A 25480-nucleotide genomic window follows, 5' to 3' on the forward strand; every position below is an offset into this window, starting at 1 on the left:
TACTTGACTGTGAGGTTTTTACTTATTTTTTTTTTTTGAGTCGTCCTTCTGCCGTTGTGCATATGAAAATCATTTAGCAAATGTGAAATTTTTGCACAGATTTACAACTTTGGCCGCTAGCAAAAGCGAAAAACAAATGAAATGAGCACGTAATTGCATTGGACCCATAGACAAGACCGGGTCTAGGAAAAGTGGGAGAGAGAGAGAAAGCGAGTGAGAGAGAGAGAGAAAGAGAGAGAATGAGAGTGAGATGGTGCGACTTGATTCCGTCTTTGACTTGAACGTTGCACGTTGCTCATACGACGCGATGACAATGCTGCTGCTGCTGCTCCGTTCGTCGTCATAAATGTGAATAATTTATTACATTTGAGCAGCTTTTGTTTTGGCTCCGGCCTTTGTTCTATGCCATTTCGGTTAGAAATTCATTAATAGCACTTTTATGACTTGGGAGACGGAGTTCAAGTCGCAACAAACTTTGCTGTTGTTGTTGCTGCTGTGTTTGTTGCATTTTTATGTTAATCGTCGTTGGCCTGCCCTTTGGTGTGACTTGTGCTGTTTCATTTACCTCATTCCCCAGGCTTTTCCTTACCGTCAGGCAAAATGGTGCTGCACAATATTTTTACAAAAATTGCATAGTCCTGGTTGTCGTAGTTGTTGTTGTTGTTGCTGTTATTACTAATTATTGTTTGGCTTAGTTGCTGACACGCTTATTTGTTGTTATGTGTCTTTTAATTGCTGTTTTCTGCCACACAAAATATGCAAAACTCGCCGAGTGAGAAATGGTTCCTTGTAATGCAAACCACAAGCTTGCAGTCAGTCAGACAGACTGAAAAGAGAGAGAGAGAGAGAGAGAGATATATATAGAGAGGGAGATAGCCAAAATACTATGAATACAAAGTCGACTTGACTGACAAACTAAAGGCTACATGATTTTTATCAGCCGCAACGCGGCGTCTCCACAGATCTATATATACACGTTTTAATGTGCATGTTTGTTTGTGTATAAATCATGTCCCATACATCTGTCATAAGTAGTTTCTGGTAAATTTATGGAAAAGTTTGCTTTGAGATTTTTGAGATAAACTAAGCGCGATGTGAACTATGCGAGATACAGAGAAGCGTTGATTTCTTTTTTGTATATATTCAGCAGCTTGAAACTTTTTATAAAAAGAGTTGTGTATCTCGTTTTATATAAAAAACATTTATCAATAATAATAGAATTTCAAATATTTTTTATCTCCAACATATTTTATTTTTACAAACACCAGGCCTAACTTTTACTACGCATATAATGCTGATCTCTTAAAATCTCTTTATTATTACTTATTATGCTGGTAATAACGATCTCTTGAAATCTCTTTATTATTACTTTATTTACTTATGAAATGCTCCACAAATTTTTCACATACTTATGTTTGCTTCCCTCGATGTGTAATTCGCATTTATTATCGCCGCTAAAATACTTTACTGCTCATTCGACAATGACGTCTGTGCTTTATCGCTGAACTTTTGTTTATTTATTATGCTTTGTTTTCGCATCGTTTTTCCGTTTTAGGACGTCATGCTTTTTATCTTGCCAAGTGTGCTTAGCAACGTCATGAACTAAACTTCTTCAAGGCGAAACATGGAGATACTTAAGTTTGTTGAGGTGATTTTTTTTGCTTTGGTGTGTTTATTAGCTGTTTCCCATTCGAAGAGCGGTGGCAGCAACTGCAGTTTTTCTTTCACTTTTGTAGTGCAATGTGTGGTTAGTGTTTTGTCGGCCTGTTTTCGCAGACAGTTTCAGTTTTAATGGCTTTTAATTGTGCAAGGACAAGAGCGATTTCGAGTTCCTGTGACATTCCCTAAACAAAAGTAATTTCACACTCGCTGACTTTGGCGACGGCGGCGGCGGCGTCGCGTCGTGCAAACAATTTTAGTCTTTGTATACTAGATTGTGATGCCATGGCCTCGCTCCCACCTCGCAGCACCCACCTTCCCCCTCTTGCCTGCTACTGCTCATGCGTTTTTTATAGGCAGTGTCAGATATTTATTAGCTACAATTTGGCAGCCACAAATTGGCAGCTCAACCTGCGTGTCGCGTTACACGAAATCGTAAAACGAAAATTTATTATTTATGTGCAACTCTTTTGTGCTATTTGCGATGTCAATGCAATGTGCAGGCAGGATGAGCACCTGACCACCACCTGGCCACCATTTGTGCCCCTCGAGGGTCACAGTCCAAGCTCTTAAAGCGCCAAATTATGCGAGTCTTGTGCAAATTTTTGTGCCAAAGCGCATTTGTCACAATTAAGCAAAAGACTGAAAATTATGAGTGAGATGTTTCAGAGCAACGTAAACGCTATAACAATACCAAAATCCTTGCCACATAGAGGCTCGAACCGCGTTACGTTCGGGGCACGTTGATGTCGACGTCGTCGTCGTCGACATGGCGCGCCTGGGACCAACCTCGTGGCTGGCTGATGGCACCTGAGTTGGACTCTCTCTGTTTTTTTTTTGTTTCTTTTACTTGGTTTTTTGGCAGTGATTCCGGCTTGCCACGCCCAGTCCCACGTCAGTCTATTATATGACGTCGACGTCGACGTCAGTTTTGAGCGTCTGCCATGAAATATGCAAAGCGCAGTTAAAAAAACTTTTTATTTGTATTAATCAAACAGAGTTTTTCTTTCTTTCTGCTGCCGCTGTCGCTTCACAGTTTTTGACATTCTTTTTTCGTTAATTTTTTTTTTTTCTTTTGCCACAACACAATGGCAGCGAGCTGCATAATAAAATTTACTCCGCTTGCAAAGGGTCGCTCTCTGTGATTGTTTCGGCATTTCGCGTCGACAATTATCGTTTGTGGAGTTTTTAAAGTCGCAGCTGAAAGCTGTGAGCTGTAAGCTGAAACTCAAGGCGATACTCACATGACAAATTAGTTGAGCAATAAAACTTGAGTGTGCTATCAAACTAAAAATATCGCCATCAATTACAAAACTATATGCCACACTCTACAGTCGCGAGTCTTTCTGTGTGTGTGTTTGTGTGTGCTATATAAAAAGGCCATAAAGAACGCGAACGGCAAAACGACAACAAGCAACGTCTAGGACAACGACGACGACGACAACACATTTGCCCTGGGCAACTACATCATCAACTATAGAGTACGAGCGGCATCAGTGGCAGCCACCTCAATATGCGGGCCCCACGCACTCTGTCTGTTACCCCAACTTCAACTGGCCATCATACCCCTGTCTCTGCCCCTGCCACTGCCCCTCTTCTGCTACACGTGCTGTACACCCTTTTGGCCCTCTTGTGCCATTTGCAATTTGGCAACACTTTTGGTTACGCGGCGTTTGCTGGGGGATTCAAACAGTTTGAGCACTTTATATAAATTGTACAATACTTTTTTTTATGACCCTTAAGAGTGCATTCTATTTACCAGTTACCAGTTAGCAGTTAGCAGTTACTAGCTACAAGCGTATCGCTCTTTTGATATATTCGTTTAGTTCGCTGAGTAGTACTTACTCTCTTTCTGCTTTCCGATTGAATGTGTCGCCTTGCGATGTGTGCAACTTTATTACACATTTTTGCTAAATTACACTTTGGCCGCTAGTTTATTTCGATCGTCATTTGTATAAGCACACACAAAAGCTGTTGTTTGTTGTTCGCATACCCTGGAAACGAGGTTGCAAAGCGGGATAATTGTGTTAAAAAATAAAATATATTGAGGTGAACAAAGTCTTAAGAAAGTTCACTAAATAAACACACAAATAGCTGAAAAGTTATTGAGCATAAATAAATGAAAATAGCAATGTGATTATTGAATTTAGAATTCTTAAGAAAATTTGAGTAGAGTTTCATAAGTATGTGAAACATTTTTTATTGATTTGGAATTTTAGGCACATTCAAAGATTGTCCATTTTAAGCTTTGAACAACTTACATAGTTTATATTCAAATAGGAAAATTAGGAAAATTGCATATAACATTTTTTAAGGAAATTTGAATATAATGATATATCAAATTAAATAGAATAAAGTTTTAGGTATATTCAAACAATGAAAATTTTCAGCATTGAAAAACTTACTAAACTTAAATTAAAATTTCCTTCAAAATTGATAAAGAAAATTTGAGTACAATTTTATTATGTTTTGTTTTGACTATAAAATGTGAAAAGTTTGTTATCGATATTAATCTTTTAATAACATTAATTTTAAAAACTCAACAATTTTCTTTAGCTGTAATACTCTTAATTCAATGGGTATCTTCTAGCTGTCAGCCTTAACTCTTTGCTGTTTATGCTGCCATTGTGGCAGTTGCGTGGCATTTTAATAAGCCAAAGTTAAACCCAAGTTCGATTCGGTTTTGTCAATTCAGTTGCAAGCGTCATTAAGTGCGCCGTGTAATTATTCAATGACTAGCAAAGTTTTAAGCTGACTGCGTTTCGTTTGATTCTTTTTTCGGGCTTGGGAGGGCAACACGCATTTGGCTAGAATGCATTTTGTTGGAGCAGCCAAAAGTTGCACGGTGATAAATGATATGACAAGAACTCTCGACCCGTCGTCGTCGTCGTCACCGTCTTGGGATCTCGTTATTAAGTTGACATTTAAATTCTATAAATCATTTTTAGCTGATTTACTTTTTTTGTCGCATTTACGTGCGCCACGACAGCTGCACCTGTTGGCCAGCCAACAGCCAACAGAACTTAGAGAGGAGGAGTTGGTCAGTAGAGGAAGGGGAAGGGGGGATAGTATATGCAAAATTGATGGTGCAATTACATTATGCAACAGGGTCTTAGGATCCACTGCTTCGATTTGAACAACAATATTTTTACTTACACTTTCGTTGCATTTGCTGCGTTTTCCTTTTTTTTTTCTTTCTTCCTACTTTTAGATGGCGAACCTATCAAACTGCCCGACAATTTGGAGAGCCTGCCAAGAGCCGACAGTTTTCCATCGCAGCGCCATCGTTGGAATACAAATGAGGTCAGTTTGCATACAAACATTCTGTTTATATATTTACTACTTGTTTATACTTGTTGTCGTTGTTGTTTATCTTTCTCTATTTGCATTTGATTGCACATAAAAATGTCGAAAATGAAAGCTCAAAAGAAATGTGACTTAAAATGGGGGGGAGAAGGAAAAAGACAGTTGTGAACACAGTTGAAGAGCGACAGCGATTTACGGTCTCAAGGCAGGCGGAGCTGCACTTGACAGGCGGATGAGCCTGCCAGTCGTAGGCTGGACACTTTGACAGCTTCAAGGAGTTGTCTTGCCTTTCGTTCCCCGTTTTTTCTTTAGCAGATTAATAAGATGGCTCGATAGCCGGTTGGCTTACTGGCTGGCTGGCTGTCTGCCTGGTTTATTAGGAGTGGTCGCGACTAGGAAGTTTTTTATGCGTCACAAACTATAATACAAATACAAATAGTAGTCTCTCACCCCTTTTCCTTTTGGGTGTTCCTGTTTAAAGGACATGGCCAGCACAGCGCACGTACGCGACCCGCCAAAGTTCAGTTTTGTATTTACAATAAAACTTTGCGCTTAAAAAAGTTACAACAAAAATACAACAGCGAATGCCTTTTGGCCATCTCGACTGTGTTGGCTTGTTGCATTTGTTGTTGTTGTTGCTGTTTTACTTGTGAATTAAGCGAAACCGCAAATATTCATTTGGACAGTTGTAAAGTTTTCCAACGGAGGCTGGGCAACTCCTAGAGAAGCAGAGAGGGAGAGCTGTTGGGGAACTTGCATTCAGTAAGCGACATTTTACACACTCACACGACAAGTTGACTAAATTAAAAGCAAGCGAAGAGTACAAAAAAAATATGCACAATAAATTATAATATTGTTAACGGCGAAGTTCAAATGCTCTGCTGGTAAATACAATACATGTTAAAGCAGTGGTAAATGTCTAATTTGATCACATTTTAAATGAATATTAGAAATAAATTTGAGGTGGAATTTAAAGCATTTATCAGATGAAAATTTTATCATATTCTAAATGAATGTTAGAATTTGAATAAGGAAATACTAAATTGAGAAATTTATAAAAAAATAAATTCTAAAAAGTGTATTAGAATTTTAATTGACATTAAATTGAAAATACTTATTAGAGTGTAATTGTATTGTATTTAAAATAAATATTAGAAATTTAATACATTTTTTATGAATTTTGATGGATCACAGAATTTAAATCGAGAAATTTTGGCATTCTTTAGACTAATGTTCTTAGTTGTAAGAATTTGTTCTTTGGTCTTATTTCAAGAACACGAATTCTTAAATTTAGATATTTATCTTTTTTCAGTGACTTTAAACTTCAATTGTGATAAAATTTAAAACAGTTTTTTATTTTATTGCATTTAAAATTAATATTGTAAATTGAATTGAAGTAAGTTTGTAATTCTATTCGTATTACAGAATATGAATATGGCATGACTAAAAATAAGTTTATTTTATATTTTTTGATTTTGATTTCTCTGAACTAACACTTTACATATGATGAGGTTATTAGTAGTTTAGAATTTATTTCCTTTGACAATGATTGATTGTAGTGTTTAGTTTAAATTAAACATTTTGGGAATATTTAATATAACTACAGATTTGTAGATCGTGATCTAGAGTATATATTTAGCTTGCTTACTTTCACCCTTGCTACATTCTGCTTTTCATTTCTCGTGCTCCCCATGTAAAGTAGTACTTACATCGCATATACAGGAGTATAATCACAGTATGAAGCACCGTGCCACAGTTTATTAATATAAAGTTTTACAAGTAAAACAGCGGAGGCACAACACACGAAGGCAGGCGGGTGAGAAGAGAGAGAGGTAGAGAGATCTAGGGAGTGGGATGGGGATGTCGGACGGACACTGCATCAGCATGGCAAAAATTACAAAATGTAACCGTGTTCGGGGCATAAATAAAATTACGCACGCTTATTTTAGTCTGCTTACAGGACGATGGCTTCAGGGCAGAGCAATGAAGTGGGGAAGCAGTTGGGGAAGGGGTAGAAGAGGAGCTGTACTGGACGCTGGCCGTTAAATGGCCGCTTGACTGTGGCTTTAACCACACAGTTTTAATTTGGCATTTAAGCAGCATGCCGAGGCTTGGCCCCAAAAGCATAAAGCAACTGCAAAATGATGCGAGCTTGCCCAGCAGCTGAGCTCATATATGGTAGTAGTACTATATGGTATAGTACTCCCCTCTAGAACCTCCTCCAAAAGTGCGGTTAAAAACGATGCAGCTGAAAAATCAAAAAGTTAAATTGATAATGAGACGCAGCCCATTGCGGCCTTTGTTCAAGTTTTAAATTGGGCTGTTTGTGACACGCTGACTACACTCTAATTGTTTTGTGGCAAAGCGCACATAACTCTCAGTTAGCATACAGATATCTGATGATGTATTCCTAGCGTTATTTCCGGGTGCGATGTGTCTTACGCATGTGTGTTCAAAATGATTGAGAACTCTGAGAAATGCGAAATGCGCTGAGGTGCGCATAAATTTTTAATGCGTCGTTCGCGCAGCTTCTTCTCGTGGTATGTGCCTAGAATTCATCATAAAATAAAGAAAAGCGTTGCTGCTGCTGCTGATGATGCTGGGCACAAAAATGCTTTTGGGGCATGCATAAATAAGCAAAAGCAATGCCAACCGAAAGTCAAAGGCAATTTGGCCAAAATGCAAACGTTTGCCACTTGACAAACACGCGCCTGTGATTTCCAAAGCCATCTTCAGTTTAAACAGAGAGAAAATATTGGTACGTTGCGTATTCCGCTTATAAGAATAGTGATATGAAAAATAGGAACTACTGGAAAAATTAATTTGGGAACATTAAAAGAGAAATAAAAAATGATTTGGGAACGTTGAAAAACTAAAAAAATTGATTTGGGAACATTGAAAGATTAGGTTTGAGATAAAATTATATAAATATTTAATTGAAAGAAAAAACATTGTAGTTTAATTTTGAATTTTTATTGGTTTTCTATATGTATTTATTTATATTCATTTAAATTTATCTAACGTACATAAATATTTTAAATCAATCAGTTTGAATCAAATTTCTAGAATCTTAACTTGAATTCAATTTATATTGTTTTTCTTTCTTGTTTGACAATATTCAATATATTGTTATTGGTTAATTTACTGAAATTATTTGCATTAAGATGTATTATTTATTTTAATTATCTAGTGTTATAAGTATTTTTTACCCAAGTCTAACAAAACTTTTGGAATCAGCTTCTAAATTTTGTATTCAAAATCAGCATCTGGTTTTTCTCGCTGTGTATAACTCAGTTCCAGTTGCTGGTCTAAGCCACCCAAGTCCATCTGCCCAAGAGTCGTGTGTGCATACAATTTTTATGACACTCGCAAATGTTGCGATTTTCTGACATATGAAATTGTTGCTGCTGCACATCGCCAATGGGTCGGGACGAGTCGACTAGAGTTGAGTTGAGTTGAGTCGAGTTAAGTTGAGTTGAGTCTATCGAGTCGTGGCTAGGGGCGTCGCCAGCTGTGCGCCACTCGCTCTTCAGTTGTTGACGGCACAGATGAATGGGCTGCTGCTTGAGTTAAGAAGTGTATGAGTATGTGTGTTTGCGTGTGTGTGTGTGGCTACTTACATTATTCATGCAACGTCAAGGCTGGCAAAACAAATTGATAACTTTATCGGCAAAACATGCAATGAAAATGCCAAATGGGCATCCAGCAGAGATGCTCTCGTCTCACAGCTTTCCCATCTCTTAGGAGTTTGAAGACTGCCTGTTGTGTGATTTGCATTTGAATGTCGCTTCAAAACTCCTCGCTCCTCGCTCCTCAGTCTATCTCGCTCGCTAGTCACTGTGTTTATCATGCAAACGCATTTCAAGTATGCACACAAAATGCTCCCTCGACCCCTGAGGTCAGGTGTCAACTTGCTAGCGACACCTGTAAATTGTGGTCAACACAACTGCTGCTCTTGTCCGCTGTTGTCCGGCTTCCTGTCGCTGCTGCGGTCAAATGAAAATTTCTAAAATACCTTGTCCTTTGTTTTATGCGCAAAAAGAAAAACAAACGAGAGGAAAACAAAAGATAAAATTTTGCCGGACACTGTGCAGGAAATGCCGCGAGTGCCTTGGCCCGCAAAATGGTTGCAAGTCGGAAATTGTTAGCACGTTAGTTAAGTTGGTTAACGCTTGGCTTGCCGTTGGTTCTATTGAAATTGTTGTCGTCGCTTTAAAATTGGTAAACACACGTGACTTACTGATTAGACAAAGTGAAGGACGCTTGCAGATTAAACAGTTGAATCACAGCGACCTAAAAAAGTTCTTTTTATTTTTAATTGTGAATATTGTATGCTCTTTAACTGAAATAGGAAATATCATTATATATATTACATTAACATTTGCTTTTGATAAAAAATGTGTGTTTACTGAATAATTACTAGTTAGTATATCAGCAACTTTACCTAAGGTTTATCTAAATTTCCGTTACTTATAAGTGTAGAATTACTCTTAACAAAATATTGAATATACTCGCTGTTAAAGTAAATGCAAATGCTTGATTATATAAATATTTGTTTTGTGAAATATTTCAGGAAATCGCAGCGATTCTTATCAGCTTTGATAAGCATAGCGAATGGCAATCAAAAGAAGTCAAAACAAGGTGAGTCACTTCAGGAGGTCTGGCACGTTGTTGCCCCCAATTTACATACAACGCAATAAACATCAACTTTCATCTCAAATTCCCGCCTTCTTCTTGTTCGCATCTCGTGATTAGACCGAAGAGCGGCTCCCTGCTGCTCTACTCGAGAAAGAAGGTGCGCTACAGACGCGATGGCTACTGCTGGAAGAAGCGCAAGGATGGCAAGACGACACGCGAGGATCACATGAAACTGAAAGTACAAGGCACTGAGGTAAGAAGTTTGCCTCCTGCTGGGCAATTAGTCAATTAGCTGGCTACTTGAGTTGGTCAAAAGGCGTCAGCGTGTATTGGCCAAAAAGTAAACTGGACAAATGCGGAAGTCAAAGCTTAAGCTTAGCTGTTTTTGCTTTCTTCTTGAGGGTTGTTCAGTGCTGGCTCACACATTTATTTTCCCTTTACTTCTTGACTTTCCATTGTGAGTTATGATTTTCCGCCGGATATCTACGGAAACTAAGTTTTCTTTTTTAGATTTTTTTTTGTTTCTATACTTGCTCTTGGCTCTTGTCTGTATTATTTGCCCCCTTCGGGGTGTTTGTTTGTCTGCTAATGAAATAAGCTCTGCCAAGGGTTAAGCGTATTTATAATGTCTGAAGTCTGTCTTTCCGTCAGTCATATCCCCTTTATCCATGGTTCTCTGCTGCCATTATGGAAGCATAAAAACAGTTGGCAATTTCACGCCAATTTTTTCTGTTTTTCTCTTGGGGCAATTTCTGTGTGATAGACAGACATAAAAAGTTAAAAAGGGGTATTTTCAGTTGAAGCAAACTATGGACCATGCAGAGAAAACGTTGTTCTGCTTTCACTCTTGTTGAAAATGTTGTAAAGGAATGAACGGCTAATTAAATCTTTCTAAGAAGGGCTTCGGTTGCATGCAAGCAGTGCAAGTAATGAGTATCGATGCACTGCTTGTTGTTCAATGCGTGGACAACTGCTTGCATACATACCTGATCATAGGGTGTTTCGCCGTCGCGCCACTCACAACTGCAACTCTCTCGCATGTGTTTTTAATTTTTATTTTAATACGCTGCTTGCATTTCTTTTTCAAGTAATCGTATCTATTTTTTTTCCACTTCGCACCAAAGACAAGTAGCTGGTCGAGATTTATGCACTTGGCATTCACAGCATGGGGCTTCCTGACGGTCTCTCTATGTGTCGTGTCTCTCTGTCCGACTGTCTGCTTACACGATAACTAATATTTATAAACGTTGAAACACTTCAACGTTGAAATGTCAGTGCAAAAAAAAAGAATGAAAAAAAAACACTAACACTAAAACAACAGCAACATGAAAAAGTCAGCGGCATATCGTCCAAAGACGGCGGCCAACAAATTTATCAGCGAAACCGGCAAAAGAAATGCGCAGCAAGAGAAAAAAAAAAGAAAAAATCGTGGAACAACAAGCTAAGATGTTGCATAACTCAAACTACAGTGGCAACAAAAGAAAAAGGGTTTGATTCTTGGCACTTGCCATGCGAGAAGTCAAGATTTCCTTTTTTCCTGATTTCCCTTTGCTTCCTCTGGTGGCGCCCCCTGGCGTGGGTGTCTAGTAATTTAATTTAAGCATTGTTGTTTGGATTTTTTATGTCTTCCAATTAAATGAAAACGCGTATCCATCGATAGAACTTTATCTATATGTTTTTTATGAGCTTGTTTGTGTATTTTTTCGTTCTCTACAGTGCATCTATGGTTGTTATGTACACTCGGCCATATTGCCCACATTTCATCGCAGATGTTACTGGCTATTACAGGTGAGGAAGGCTAGGTGATTTCGGAGTTTCCCAACTAACATTGTTCTACATTCCAGAATCCGGACATTGTTTTGGTGCATTATCTGAATGTGCCGTATCCGGATGATAATAAAATGGCCGTGATTGCCCCAAGCATAACGCTCTGGGGCGACAAAAAGGAGTGGACCAAGGAGGAGCTGGTCAGCCAGCTGAAGCCTATGCGTAAGTACAACTTGCTTCTAAATCTAAGATTTTCCCTTTAACGTGAACCTTGCTCAGTGTCCACAGTGAATTCGGATGAGGACTCTGACTCGGGCAACGATATAGAGATATCGGTAGGTAGTTTATACTTTTCTATTACAGCAGCTGCTACAGATTTTTCTTACAGACGGCTGAGACTGTTGAGTCTATTGTATGCCAGTTGATGGAGAAGCAGCGCCTGTCGCGACAGGCAGCTCTTGTCAAGCAGCTGGACTGCGGTTGTGGCGATGCAGCCTGTGCCGATGGCAAGACCTGCACGCATCCCGTCATGCGTCGCACGGGCATCGTCAAGTCGGTGTCCGAGAAGCGACCCAGCGATGGTTACAGCGCTGCCAATGGCACGCCTAATGTGGTTGTAGCCAGCAAGGTGAGTAGGCAACCAACAACAGACTAATTTTTTTGGATGTCCGTTCGCTTGAACATAAATGAGACGGTTAAGACTGGCGATAGTATAAGAGCTAGAAGTTTCTTAATTTAAAGTTTAAATTTTAAACAGATCGAGATATAAACAGCATAAATATAAAATGCAAAAAATAACTTAAATGTTTTCTAACAATGCACGAGAAATTATGTACATTAAGAATTATTTTGGTAGTCATTTTCACTCAGTCGAGTGTTGACTCTTATTTTCTTAGCTTGGCTCTATTGGGAATGCAATCTTCCTTGGTGCTGCAATCTTAAGTTTTGTTTTCTTGCAGCTTTATTCGCGCTGGTCGGAGCGGCATCGGCAACGAGAGGCGGCCTTGCATATGGAGAACTCACACGCGCAGTTCCACAATGCCACGCAGCAGTTGCCGCAGGAGTCGGCGATCAAATTCCAAATCATTCCGCAACAGCAGCAGCAGCAACAACAGGGAGACGGCAGTAACTATCAGCAGCAATATCGTGGTGCTAATCAGATGTTGGCCACAAGAAGCAATCTGATAATACAGCAGCAGCAGCAACAACAACAACAGCAGCAGCAGCAGCAATATCAACAGCAGCAGCAGCAACAACAACACTTGAACTTACAACGCTTTGTGGCCAGTCATAATCAGAGCAATCAAAGTCATAATCAGAACAGCAATAGCAACAATAATTCAGCACATTTAAATCATCGCCTGCAAATAGCCAATACAACAATCACAGCAACAACACGAGAGGCGGTCGCAACAGCAGCAGCAACAATAACAACAACAACAGCAGCCGCAGCAACCACCTCAAATGTCATGGATACGGAACTAATTGAAAACCAAAGCCAGCACCTGACCACAAATGCAAATAACAATAATAAAATCAGCCTCAACAACAATAACAATTGCAACAGCAGCAGCAGTAAGCAATTAACAGCAGCAGCAACAACAACAAATACAACAGCAGCAGCAGCAGCGGCATCTCAAACAAACAACGATTTAAATGTCGTAAATAATAATGGACACAACAACAACAGCAGCAATAACTTTATATACAATCAGCAGCAGCAACATGCGAATGCTACCAGCAATAGCAGCAGCAACAATAACAATAACAACAACCAGCATTATTATAAATTGCAACAGACAACAACAACAACTACAGCAGCAGCAGCCACCCTCAGCAACAACAATCAACCCCCAGTTGAGGCAATGTGCATGTCACCAGAGCATCACAGCAGCAGCGTGGGTAGCAGCAGCAGCAGTATCAGCAATAACAATAACAACAACAGCAGCAGCAATAGCAATAGCAACAGCAATCTGTTGAGAGAAACAACGTCTTCCGCTGGCAACACCCCTTCCACGTCGGCAACAACATCCACCTCGAGTTCCTTACAGTCGATTATCGATGGCAATCAGCAGCAACAAATTGCAACGACAACAGCAGCAACACCAACATCAACAACAACAGGAGCAGGAGCAGCAACAGCAGCAAATTGTGATAATTTAATGAGCGCCAATGCCTTGGCAGAGGTGAGTGATGAGTGTTAAATGAGTTTGTGTGGTTAAGCCACAAGTCGACTGCATTTATTGTATTTATGTTGATTAAATTTTGATCTACTTGACAGCTGGAGTTGGGTGAGCAAGCGGCAAGGAGCTACAACAACAGCAACGACAACAGCGTCAACAATCAGGCCACAACGGCCCCCATCCATAATGGTTGTGCAAACTACAGTGCTTCCAGTGATAATAGTAGCCAAATTAGTGCCAGCGATGACAGCAGCTATGGCGCCAACAGCAACAGCAACACCAACAACAACAATCAGAATAATCAGAGCAATAACAACGAGGAGGAAGCACACACGGAAACGATGAGCTTCTTCAATGAAACGCTGGATCTTTCGCATGAGGACATACAGCGCACTCTCATTGCCAACATGCCGTACAGCAATGCCACAGCAACAACTGCTACAGCAACTGCAACATCGACAACAACAGCAGCAGCTGCAGTAGCAACATCAGCAGCTAGCAATGAACTCAACAGCGAAATAATCGATGCAGCTAAGCAACAGCAGACAATCAGTGTGGAGTCGCCACAGGGCGAGGATGAAGACACCGCCGATGTCTTTGCCAACTTGGATGCCTTCGATATGCTCGTAGAGTTCCCAGAACTCGATCTGGATGACAAGCAGGCGCTGAATAACACGGCACTCGAACAGGAGCACAGTCATGGTCACAACTTGCATGCCACGACATCGCACTATCTCGACTCAACGCATTCGCATTCGCAAACGCAACGAAAGCTGCTCAACATTTGCGACTTTAGTCCCGAGTGGTCGTACACTGAGGGCGGCGTCAAGGTGCTAGTTGCAGGTCCTTGGACCAGCGATGGCGGCTGCTACACAGTGCTCTTTGATGCTCAACCGGTGCCAACTGTGCTGGTTCAAGAGGGAGTGCTGCGCTGCTATTGTCCTGCGCATGAGGCGGGTCTAGTCACTCTTCAAGTGGCCTGCGGCGGTTTTCTAGTCTCCAATTCGGCAATGTTCGAGTACAAGCTGTCATTGCTGGCCGATGCACCGTTTGATGCCAGCAGCTCCAATGATTGTCTGTACAAGTTTACGTTGCTCAATCGCCTCTCGACCATCGACGAGAAGTTGCAACTGAAAGTAGAGAACGAGCTGGCCGTAAGTATTAAAAAGTGCATTATATCATTGAGGAATATATTTTTTCCTTTTTTACCGCAGACTGATCAGACAGCACTTTATCTGGAGCCCAACTTTGAGGAGAAGCTGGTGGCTTATTGCCATCGTCTGATGAAGCACGCCTGGAACACGCCGAGCACCGTAGCCAGCTGGAGCGTCGGCCTGCGTGGCATGACGCTGTTGCATCTGGCTGCCGCTCTGGGCTATGCCAAGCTGGTGGCTGCCATGCTCAATTGGCGTGCCGAGAATCCACATATCATACTCGAAACCGAGTTGGATGCACTCAGTCAGGATGTGCACGGTTTTACACCGCTCGCTTGGGCGTGTGTGCGTGGCCACTTGGAGTGCACGCTTCTGCTGTACAAATGGAATCACAATGCGCTGAAGATCAAGACGCAGGCACAGCAAACGCCACTGGATCTGGCCAACCTCAAGGGACACAAGCAGCTGTTGTCGCAGCTGTGTCGCCTGGAGAAGGAGCGTTGTCGCAAGCCACATCCACGCGGTGGTCTGGCCAATCTGTCCATGAACTTGCCCATTGAGTCGCCTAGCGAGGATTCTGGCTACAGTGCTTACGAGCTGGAGCTGCAGCGTCGCCACGATGGCGTCTTTCTGCGACCCATTGCCATGCACAGGTAAGCAGAGAAGTTGTTAGATTTTTAAGCGTTTGTTTAATTTATTGTTTTCCTGCAGCAATCAAAGTCCGCCTAACAACAGCAGCCGCTATGCGAAGCGATCCTCAATTGATAGCGGCATTAACATGGATATGCGCAGCAAGTCTGGCAAACCTCTGCCTAGACTGCATGGGTAAGTGTTGAACTGAGATTGCAGGGCTTCAATTAGACTTATCTTAATCCCTTTTTAGCAACTTTGATTGTCACGATAACTACGCTTTGGGTGTGGACTCTCCACTGGAATCGCTGTCAGCGGGCACCAATTGCTCTGGACTTTTGTCGCCGCTGCGCAAAATGGACTTTGCCTTGTGTAAGTATTTAAAGCGGATAAGCAAACCGTACGATTGCCATTTTTTGCCGATAAGTGCTTAAACACCTCTCGCTAAATTCACCACAACCAGGCGAGGTATCCACGGGCGAGTCGAGTCCCATACACGACAAAGACATCATCGATTGCGATGACAATTCGACGAGCGTCACCGATGTTACCATTAACAATGAGCTCAACGATGTAGGTCAGTGACACACAAAAATCCAATCAAAAATCACAGCAGTCCTCCTCTGGCTCTCTACTGTGCTCTATATCGTAACCTCGTATATCGTACTATAAATATCTGTGTATAATATTGTAACTCGAGTGCGCATAACAAAATCTAATGCATATTTTGTATAGCTCTAACATAAAGTAATACGTTCTGGCTGTCTGTCAATGTTGTTGTTCGTTGCTCGCTGTTGTCGTTGTTGTTGTTGCATAATTGTATTAAATTTACACACACTACCACACACACACACACAGTCACCTCTATATTATGTAGACCTGTACATACAAAGCCGAAGTCTAATCTAAACTAATCTCTATGTAAATGTTTCTGTTTTCATGTTGATTTCTATTGCGCTGTATGTGCGTGTGTGTGAGTGTGAATGAGTATATGAATATGCAAAATATATATAGTATAGATATTCATATTCATATGCTAACCTAAGTGTTTTTATCGGTGTCCTCACAGCTTATCGATTAACATTAACAATTAACTCAGCCTAACTACATCAATTAACTAACACGTCGCATAACGCTGTAAATATATTCCAAAATGTACTCAACTATAATGTAAATACTATTTAATAAGTATGTGTGTGTGTGTATTTCGGGTACTCTAAACAGGCAAACAACCAAAACAAAACACTCATCGAGGGCAGCTTGAAAAGTATGTTTGCAATGTTGATGAACTTCTTGAGCTGCCCTCGTTAGCTGATTAAACCAATCTGCTTGTCTCGATGTATATTAACTGTTCTTACTAACCACAGACCAGCATTCTGTAGACTCGTTGCTGTAATTGTTAACTCCATTTTTCGATTAGCTGTTTTCACTTGCAATTTTGCACTTTTTACAGGGGATTCGGATTCGGCTAAAGTGTTGACGTTGGCGGAGCACATCATTGCCGCTATGCCAGAGCGCATTAAGGTGAGTTCTTGATGATTATCGATTATCAACGAAAGGTACTAAATATTAATTTTCTGTTTAGAACGAGGCGGATGAGATGATGGTCTTGGGCAGTCCTATGACTGAGCCTCTCACCTCGGAATCATCAGCATTGACTGACAGCTTCATGGATCCGCTGCTTGATTCACTGCCGAATACGCATTTCGACAGTGATTTCAGCTTTGATTTTCATGATCACAGCTATCGCTATCACGATGTTAGCACACCCTGCTCTAGCCTTAGTCCAGCGAGCTCGGGACCATTGCAATCGCCGGCCAGTTACTCGATACTGGGCACAGATCCGTCTGTCAGCTCACCAAGTCCGCCGCCATCGACCAAGCAGCTAACCGAGTTTCTGCATGCCTCCAGCATTTCGCAGTATCCATTCGAGGCGGACTTCTCGAAGCTAACGCTCACCGATACCGAGCAACGAGAACTCTACGAGGCGGCCAAGTGCATTCAGAAGGCGTATCGTTCGTACAAGGGCCGGCAGAATAAGGAGCGCACAGCTGCCATTGTTATACAAAACTATTATCGTCGATACAAGCAGTATGCCTACTACCGACAGATGACAAATGCTGCTCTAGTTATCCAGCATGGCTATCGCTCGTATCGTCGCAACAAGCGCTTCAAGAAATCCCAGCATACGCCAAGTGGCTTGGGTACTAGCAGCGATCTTGGCAGCGTTAGCAGCAACTCGCAGTGTTTGTCCAGCTTCTACGATCACTACAAGCAGGATCAACAGAGCTCACAGCCCAGCACGCCCAAGGAGACGAGTCCGTCTGGTCCCTTGAAGTAAGTCTACTTTCATTGGCAACTAATTAGAATTTTCATTCATGTGTTTATTTATTTCAGGCGCACCTATTCGCAGTCTACGCAAAATCAGGCTGCGCGTAAAATACAACAGTTCATGAGACAATCACGTATCAAGTAAGTAGAGTAAACCATGATTAAGTTAGCTAACATAATGTAAGAAATTTAGTTGTGAGCGAAAAGAAACTATAAATGTAAATTGATTTTTTATGCTAGCATTTGGGATAGCAACTTGACGAGCTTGGTAAGATGACGGTTGTGTTTCAGCAAGCAGTTTATTTTACTTTAGTTTTATTAATTTACATTTAAATTGAACCAATTAAGAATTTTACCTTTACTAATTAATGCAATCTTTCTATAACAAAAGACTACAGAGAGAGCGAGCCGAAAAAGAGAAGCTGGTGCACCAACGCAGGGCGGAATACCTTCAAAACTTGCAGTATCAAGGGCAGCAGGAAATGTCAGTTTGTCATAGTGAAATTGGGTAAACACGTTAGAAAATAATCACAAGAAATATGTTTAATTGAAACTTAATTTCATTAGCAGCAACAACAGTCTGCTGGATCAGATGCAACCCAATCAATGAGCGCAATTTGCAACTGAGTGAACTTTAACTTTAACCATAAGAACGAGATAAAACTATGTTCAATAAGAATTTATTAATAGCTTTAACAACTGAGTGAAACTTTCTACTTTCATAACAATTGTTTATTAAGACACACACCAGCACCTCTTGTAGTGGAACTTTGTTTCTTACTCCGTAATATATACATACATACTTACAATATAGTACAGTATATACTTACTTCGATATATACAACAACAACATATATTATTATTATTATTATATTATACAGATATAGTAGCAAGATCTGCACTTTTATTCATTTGCATAACGAATTTTAACATATATATTATATATATGCATCTACTACTACTATACATACATAATACTTACGAAACTGATTCGATTCTTTTGAAAACGAAAACCAAAACCAAAAAAAAAAAAAAACCAAAAAACTGAAACTTGAAATTAATTGAATTATAATTGCAATTGCGGCAAAACACTTTGTAATCATAGCATATGATTAGGTTATAGATTTTATATACTATATCTTCGCGATGAAGAAAGCGCTCCAAGCAGTTTATGAACTAGCAACTACTTTTCCATTTGTCAACTCAAAAGAACTTATTAACGAAGCCTTCGAAAACAAAAACACAACTTTTTAACTCCAAGTGTAGTGAAATATACGATAAAAATACTATTGTGAAACTCTATATACATATTATACCAATATATTATAGCCTCCCTACCACTTACATATAATATATAGTTACATTTGTATATACTAATTAGCTATAATTGAAACTTCTATCTAAATACTATAATTCTATGCTAGTCTATTTAATGGTATTATCAACTCAGCTCTGCGAACTAAGCTTGTTTCTAAAACAGCCCGTCAGCCTGTATCTATAATGGTATCTAAAGCATTAATTTTTTCGATTTCGATTTTATATAATACACCATATATATATAGATAGTATAGTTATATGGTAGTACGATTAACTATTGACTATTTAACTGCGCGAAAAAACCTAAAGCTCAGCTCTATTGTCCAAATGTTGTTGTTGATTTCTAAAATCTGAGCCAGCGAAACAAAAACATATGTATATCATGTTAAAAACAATCCTAGTTAACTTTCTTTTTTTATATATAATATATACAATATGAAAACCATCTAAGTACTAAACAAAATTCTACGCTAATTCGTTTAACACAAGTACTTAAATCCAAGTCTTGAACTTAATGTGACTTTGTAGTCTAGCAAATAATTATAGATAAATGAATGGAAATGAAATGAAAATGAAAATGATACGAAAGAAATCCCAAAATGCTTGCAGCAGAAAGCGTAATATAGCGATATATCGAACTAAATGTATTTAACAATTGTTCAAACTTTTAACTGGCCCGCTAAATGTAATAATAATAATACTAGTTAATATGCAGCGCCAGTCGGAACACGGAACATTTTTCAACTAAATGTAACAATACAAGAATTTTTGTAAATTATTTTTGTCCGTCCACATTGTTAGCTTTCATAACATAACAACGTAACAACTAAAAAGTAAAATGTAAACAAAACAAAGAAAAACAGAAATATATACATAATTATATACAAACATAGTGAGAGCCACATTTTAAGTAGTCATAAAAAACAATTACTGGCAAATATTCTAACTGGTTCTGGACTTTGCAAGACTCGGAACCTCGGACATTAAAGTACATACAATTTATATAGACATACCTCCACGCACGCCTCAGACATCAGACAAAACGAATAGTTCTTGATGATAAGCAACAATTACAAACACAAAAACGAAAAATATATACATACATACATATATGAATAAAATGAAAACAATTTCACTCTTCTATGTAAAAGGTATTTCGATTTCGGGAAAGTTGGAATCAGTCGCATTAATTTTCAACTACTTATTACGCTTGTGCAAAACTACGGCACATTTGTTGATGGCTGGAATGTAAGCCAACATTTTAGATCTATTCGATTGTTAACAATTTAACTACTATTAACTATGTCTAAATTCATTTAAACTACTCTCTCTCTCACTCTTGACTTTAATTGCATTTTTACTTTCCCCTCTTCTTCTTTTTTCTGTATATTGTAATCGACAAAAATATTATGTACTTATTGTATAAAACGAAACTAATCTGAAATGAAGACTAAAACGATTTCTCTACTTAATGACTTATAAGAATTGCAATCAATTTTAGGGCAATGAAAAGTGACGCTCTTTTGTTACTCGTTAGTCAAGAGTGTACAAAAAAATCAGAAAAGATTTGCAATATTTGCACACACACACACACATAAATCTACATATATATTTAATATTACACACACACTCTTACACTGACACACAGTCTTTGGCAGGCAGGCAGTCACCATACCTGAGTGTGCTTAAACTCTATATAGTCTAAACATAGAAGATGAAAAATGGCCAAAAGGCAAAGAAAAACTTAAAGTACCTTAAGCCAATTGGCACTAAAACTAAAAACTAAAATCTAATAAACAATTAAAATAAAAAATGCAAAAAAAAAACAACTATATACTATTATGAAATTATAACTATCGTAATTTAGAAAGATTTGTAAGTACGAGATGATCCAAAAGAAAAATAATATTTGAACTTTAATGATGAATTATGAAAAAAGCCCTTGCTAGTTTCTTAGTACTTCTTTTTCAACTGTTTTTAAGGCATGACTATAAACACTATAAAAACACAACACCAATTGTTGATATTCGATAAATTTTATACTTACAATTTATGATGAACATAGCGAAAGTAAAACGTAAATACTATATTTGGTAGTCACATATCTGTTGGACGATTGGAGAACCTTTCAAAGTGCTATTCCTAAATGAAATGAAAACAATGTTGTATAACTCCTCCGCTCCAGAACTCTTACGAATGTCAAATGAAAACAAATGAAACACCAAATATTAATTATGTTGTTCAATTCGATATGAATTTCGCACCAGACTTAGGAGATGAAACTGTTAACTCAACTTTTATGTCACATATACTAACCTAGCGTAACCTTTTTAAATATTATATTATATATACAAAATACCCTACCTTACACGTACATATATAAAAAATGGAAATATTCAACATCAAGTATAAGCATATACAAGCATACATATAACTATATATGTATATGTATGATCTTATATATATCTAAATTTAATTATACAAAAAATAAAGAAAAAAACAGCAACAACAACAAGATGAATTAACGTTGTTAAATAAACGTATTACGTATTATATGAACGCTATATTGTAAAACGACTTTCCAGTTTATGTAAAATTGTAATTACATTCAATAAAGTTTAATTCAACACTTTAGTTGAACTGAATGCCTCGTCTCCAGTCTCTCAATTCTCGAGCACAGATCAATCAGTTCCGCATTCTTGGATTACACCAATATCTTGCGTCCTGTCACACCTACAATTAATAGCTGACCCAAACGAAGAACCAATTAGTAATCATTATGTCCAAACTGGCGCCAGCCATTATCGATTAAGCCTTTCACTTAGACCTCTTTCTTTTTCTTGGCCCTTGGCTATTTGTTACCCCTTACACTCGTATATGTAGAGGTGAAAGTATGCGACGAGCACGCAACATGTGGTGATAAGAAAGAAGAAGGCTGCTCGCTCTACCTGCAACAACAGCTGCGCACAATTTTCCGTTTCCACTTAGGGCTCAATTAACACTCGAGCGTGGTTCTTGGTCGAGTTTAGATCTACAAATTCGATGGATGCATCCCTGCCGTCCGTTGTTTCACAATTATGAGCACAATGCAAAATGCCAATGCATTGGCAACGGCGCGTTAATGAAAATGCTCAACCTTTGGCTAATGTAATTGGATGCTGTCGGACTGACGCCTAAAGCCTTCCTGTTTGTCAGTCTGTCGTATCTGCTTTTCCAGCTCAATTTACACCTGTTTGTTGTTGGCAATGCTGGCAATCAGAGTTTTAGCCCAATTTTCCAAATAGCAAAGAGCAGCATATCAAATGCGCTGTGATGCAATGTGATGGATTGTATCGCATTGTGTCGATCGCTCTGGCGACTCTTGCTTGACATTTGGCCCGTTGCGCAACGGAAGCGCCAAAGGGAAATGTGAAACCAAGCGTTGCTCTTTCCCGTTCCAGATCCCATTCCCGCAACCAGCAAACAATACTCTCGGAGTACACCAAACAAATAAACAAAAGTAAACCACATTTGTACTCGCGAGAGAATGAGATGTTATTCTATCCATTTATTTATTTGTTGTTTGTTTGTTCTTTTGATTTTCCACAAATTTTTTATTAGCTGGAAATTTGGATATTATTATTGTTTCACGCTTCTGATTTTTATGTGTCTGGGGCATGTTTTATAGCATTGACTTGCCTTCCTATTATTATATTAATTAAATGGTTCCACATGCTGAATTTTCTAAATTTATTAGTTTACTTTATATAGGCCAAAAAAATGCAATACTAAATGAATATCCTAAAATGCTATTAACTTACGAATTGAATTTGTTGTAATTGAATAGTTTTTGCTATTGTAATTCAACAATTAATTGAATTGAATTTGAATATAACTGTTGGGAAACTATAAAAATTAACTAAAGTGGGATTTAAATAATTTGAAAAATGTTGTAATTTATTACATTTTGATAAATGTAATTCAACAATCAGCTTAAATTGCGCTGGGTCTGACTCGAATAGTACAAAATTACCTCTGAACTTCTCTAATAAATGTTATTAATAGTAAGTTTTAACAGTAGTAATTAATATATAGAGGGGCTTTTGAACTGACAGACACCATTTAAATAATAGACAGACTTTTTTACTTTACAAGTAAAGCATTGAGTTTTTATGTTTGTGCAATTTAATTGGATAATATTTGTCAAATGCACAGACAACAATAATTAAATGGACTATTATCAAATTATAGAATTAAAAAGGTTCGTTATTTATTATATTTTTTATTGTTTTCGGTCGACTTAGAAAACATTACTTTTTAAATTTAAAATAAGATAATGAAAAAAAGTTCAAGGAAATTCATAGTGAGGAATATTATTCAAAATAGGTAAATCTTAACAAATATTATTAATTATTTATGAAAATATAAAATTAAGAATTCTTACGATTAGGTTAAAAAGTATCTCCTAGTCTATACTTTCGGATATGCGTTTTCTTTATATTTGTTTTCTCACCTGCATATTAATAGTATATAGGCATGAGTTTATCTTCTACTATTTAGCGAGGCACAAACCGTCTCAATGCAATTATTGTATATGGAAATTAGAATGTCACAGTTACGCTAGTTTAAAGTACTCACAGTATGCAAACGATCGCTAATATTAGCCAAGTAGCAACAAAGTCGTTAAGAGTTTCTCTGCTGTTAATGAACAATCGATTGGTTGTCATAAAGACGTCTTTGCCCGTAGTTATTTGCCATAAAATAATTATATTTCTTTAAATTAATAGCCATAGCACATAATAAAAAAAACAATACAATGCTGCAAACATTGTGGTATCTGGGTCACATGATCGGGGGGGTTAAGATCAAAGATTTGATTGAAGCTTAGATAGTTTCAGGTGTCTCGATAATGAACTGTTAACTGTGCAGACAACAATTGGCCATTCGATTGATTGAGAGTTTACAAATTGGCCATAAAGCAGCAGTTAGTCGACTGTTGGCAGTTAATAGCTATTGTTTGGTGTCTCATCTTAAATTTAATCTCCTCATATCGCTGATGAGTCACGAAGCGAAAACCAAACGAAATGAAAACTGAGCCAAAACACACACAATAGAGCTTTCAAATTGCATGACAAACACCTGTTGCTGATGTGATTTGGCTGAGTTATTATAGCCGCAGTCAGTCAGCCTGTCAACGCTGTCGAGCGCAATTGTCTATGAGTATATTAAGGTAATTGCATTTAATAAGCCGCCAAACGTCGCCTGTCATCGATTCGAATGTTGCTTAAAATGTCATAAATTTTCCAAAACATTTTATTTTTTTGTTAAGATCAAGATTAAGCAGCATAACGCTAAAGCGTTTAGGCCAGGTTAAATTGAACAGTCTTGAACATGGCAATCAACACTTTGGCTGCTGCACAAAATTTGCATAAATGGCATATCAATTAAGCCAAACACGTAAGTATCCAAGAAATGCATTAGAGTTTGGCCTAAAGGAGACACATCTGAGAGATCCTCGACTCGCCATGACCATTAATTGACTCTCTCTCTCTCCCCCCCCGCGCAGTTTGGCAAGTGTCAAGCTGTTTTGCGACTGGCTACCGTAAATGGCGGGGCAGAAGCATCAAGTTAGCCAAGTTGAAACAAATTTCACAACCGGCCAGGCCAGCGGGCAGTAAATAACCGACAATAAATCACTTTAAACAAATGCTGACGAAAAAAAAGTAAAACAAAAACCAATTTGTAAAATAGTAAGCGACAAACTGCAGAAATCGCAGTTGATGCTGAAGCTGATGTTGATGCAATTGCAAATTTAAACAAGTTGTAAATTTGTGACATAAAAAAAAACACACACAACCAAAAATGTGACACGAAAAACACTTGTAACAACACATTGATGAACATGATTCACATATGTATATATATAACTGTGTGCACATTTGATTGAGATGCCATGCAATGTGTATGTGTGTGTGAAGTGTGCTGACAAATCACCTGTTGGACAGTTGATAAATTTACGGGGGACCGAGTCTAACTAACGAACGAGTAACGAATAATTCTTGACATTAACCCACTGGCAAAGCCGTTAACACGACTTTTACCCGCATTTGGGAGATAATTGATTTGATTGCTGTTAAATTGAGGAAAGCTTTTCCCAAGCCAAGCCGCTGTCATTATCATTCCCAATAATTGGGGCCTAATGACCTGATTGACGACTCAGTCTGCAGACATGGGACTCCAGAGTTTGCAGCGTCGATGTGCAAGGACCCGTAGTAAGACAGTTACTAATGATCATCGATCACTTGCAACATGTTGCAGCCAAACAAATCGCTAGCGAGCCAACCAAATTGTTGCGAGGGTTGCCTTAACAGTAACTTTATTTTAAGTATCTCTAGTTATATTATATAAACCACGATAACAATACTAATAATCAAGACTTTTACTAGTAATAAAATAAATAAATACATTATTTTTAGAAATTAATATAATATAATAACATTTCTTGAGAGCTTCCAT

The 25480-nt window shown here is 38.5% G+C and overlaps 2 protein-coding genes and 1 long non-coding RNA gene across 11 annotated transcripts in view; 2 read left to right on the top strand and 1 right to left on the bottom strand.

Annotated features, from left to right (window-relative positions):
• The window catches only part of LOC133844855 (uncharacterized), a 62686-nt gene extending 41826 nt beyond the window's left edge, over positions 1 to 20860 (top strand). For 3 of the 9 annotated variants that reach the window (XM_062279128.1, XM_062279120.1, XM_062279127.1), the window contains exons 4-21: positions 4871 to 4962; positions 9539 to 9606; positions 9721 to 9856; positions 11320 to 11391; positions 11448 to 11592; positions 11650 to 11705; positions 11759 to 11998; positions 12330 to 13556; positions 13652 to 14707; positions 14768 to 15360; positions 15419 to 15532; positions 15591 to 15709; positions 15801 to 15914; positions 16791 to 16861; positions 16923 to 17674; positions 17735 to 17809; positions 18060 to 18176; positions 18236 to 20860. In XM_062279128.1, coding sequence (XP_062135112.1) covers positions 4871 to 4962; positions 9539 to 9606; positions 9721 to 9856; positions 11320 to 11391; positions 11448 to 11592; positions 11650 to 11705; positions 11759 to 11998; positions 12330 to 13556; positions 13652 to 14707; positions 14768 to 15360; positions 15419 to 15532; positions 15591 to 15709; positions 15801 to 15914; positions 16791 to 16861; positions 16923 to 17674; positions 17735 to 17809; positions 18060 to 18176; positions 18236 to 18278 — 5090 coding nt within the window. In that variant the 3' untranslated portion in view covers positions 18279 to 20860. Of the gene's footprint in view, positions 1 to 4870; positions 4963 to 9538; positions 9607 to 9720; positions 9857 to 11319; positions 11392 to 11447; positions 11593 to 11649; positions 11706 to 11758; positions 11999 to 12329; positions 13557 to 13651; positions 14708 to 14767; positions 15361 to 15418; positions 15533 to 15590; positions 15710 to 15800; positions 15915 to 16790; positions 16862 to 16922; positions 17675 to 17734; positions 17810 to 17908; positions 17937 to 18059; positions 18177 to 18235 lie in introns of all 9 variants that reach the window. The other 6 variants (XM_062279123.1, XM_062279124.1, XM_062279121.1 and 3 more) reach the window with 6 other exon arrangements.
• The window catches only part of LOC133844019 (histidine-rich glycoprotein-like), a 154779-nt gene that overhangs the window by 81101 nt on the left and 48198 nt on the right, over positions 1 to 25480 (bottom strand). The window lies entirely within an intron of this gene.
• Positions 24221 to 24844, top strand: LOC133842266 (uncharacterized). Its single transcript, XR_009894374.1, has 2 exons — positions 24221 to 24421; positions 24531 to 24844. It is a non-coding gene; the product is annotated as an uncharacterized LOC133842266 (long non-coding RNA).

The sequence above is a fragment of the Drosophila sulfurigaster genome, chromosome 3, assembly GCF_023558435.1.
Source record: "Drosophila sulfurigaster albostrigata strain 15112-1811.04 chromosome 3, ASM2355843v2, whole genome shotgun sequence".
NCBI classification, from domain to species: Eukaryota; Metazoa; Arthropoda; class Insecta; order Diptera; family Drosophilidae; genus Drosophila; species Drosophila sulfurigaster.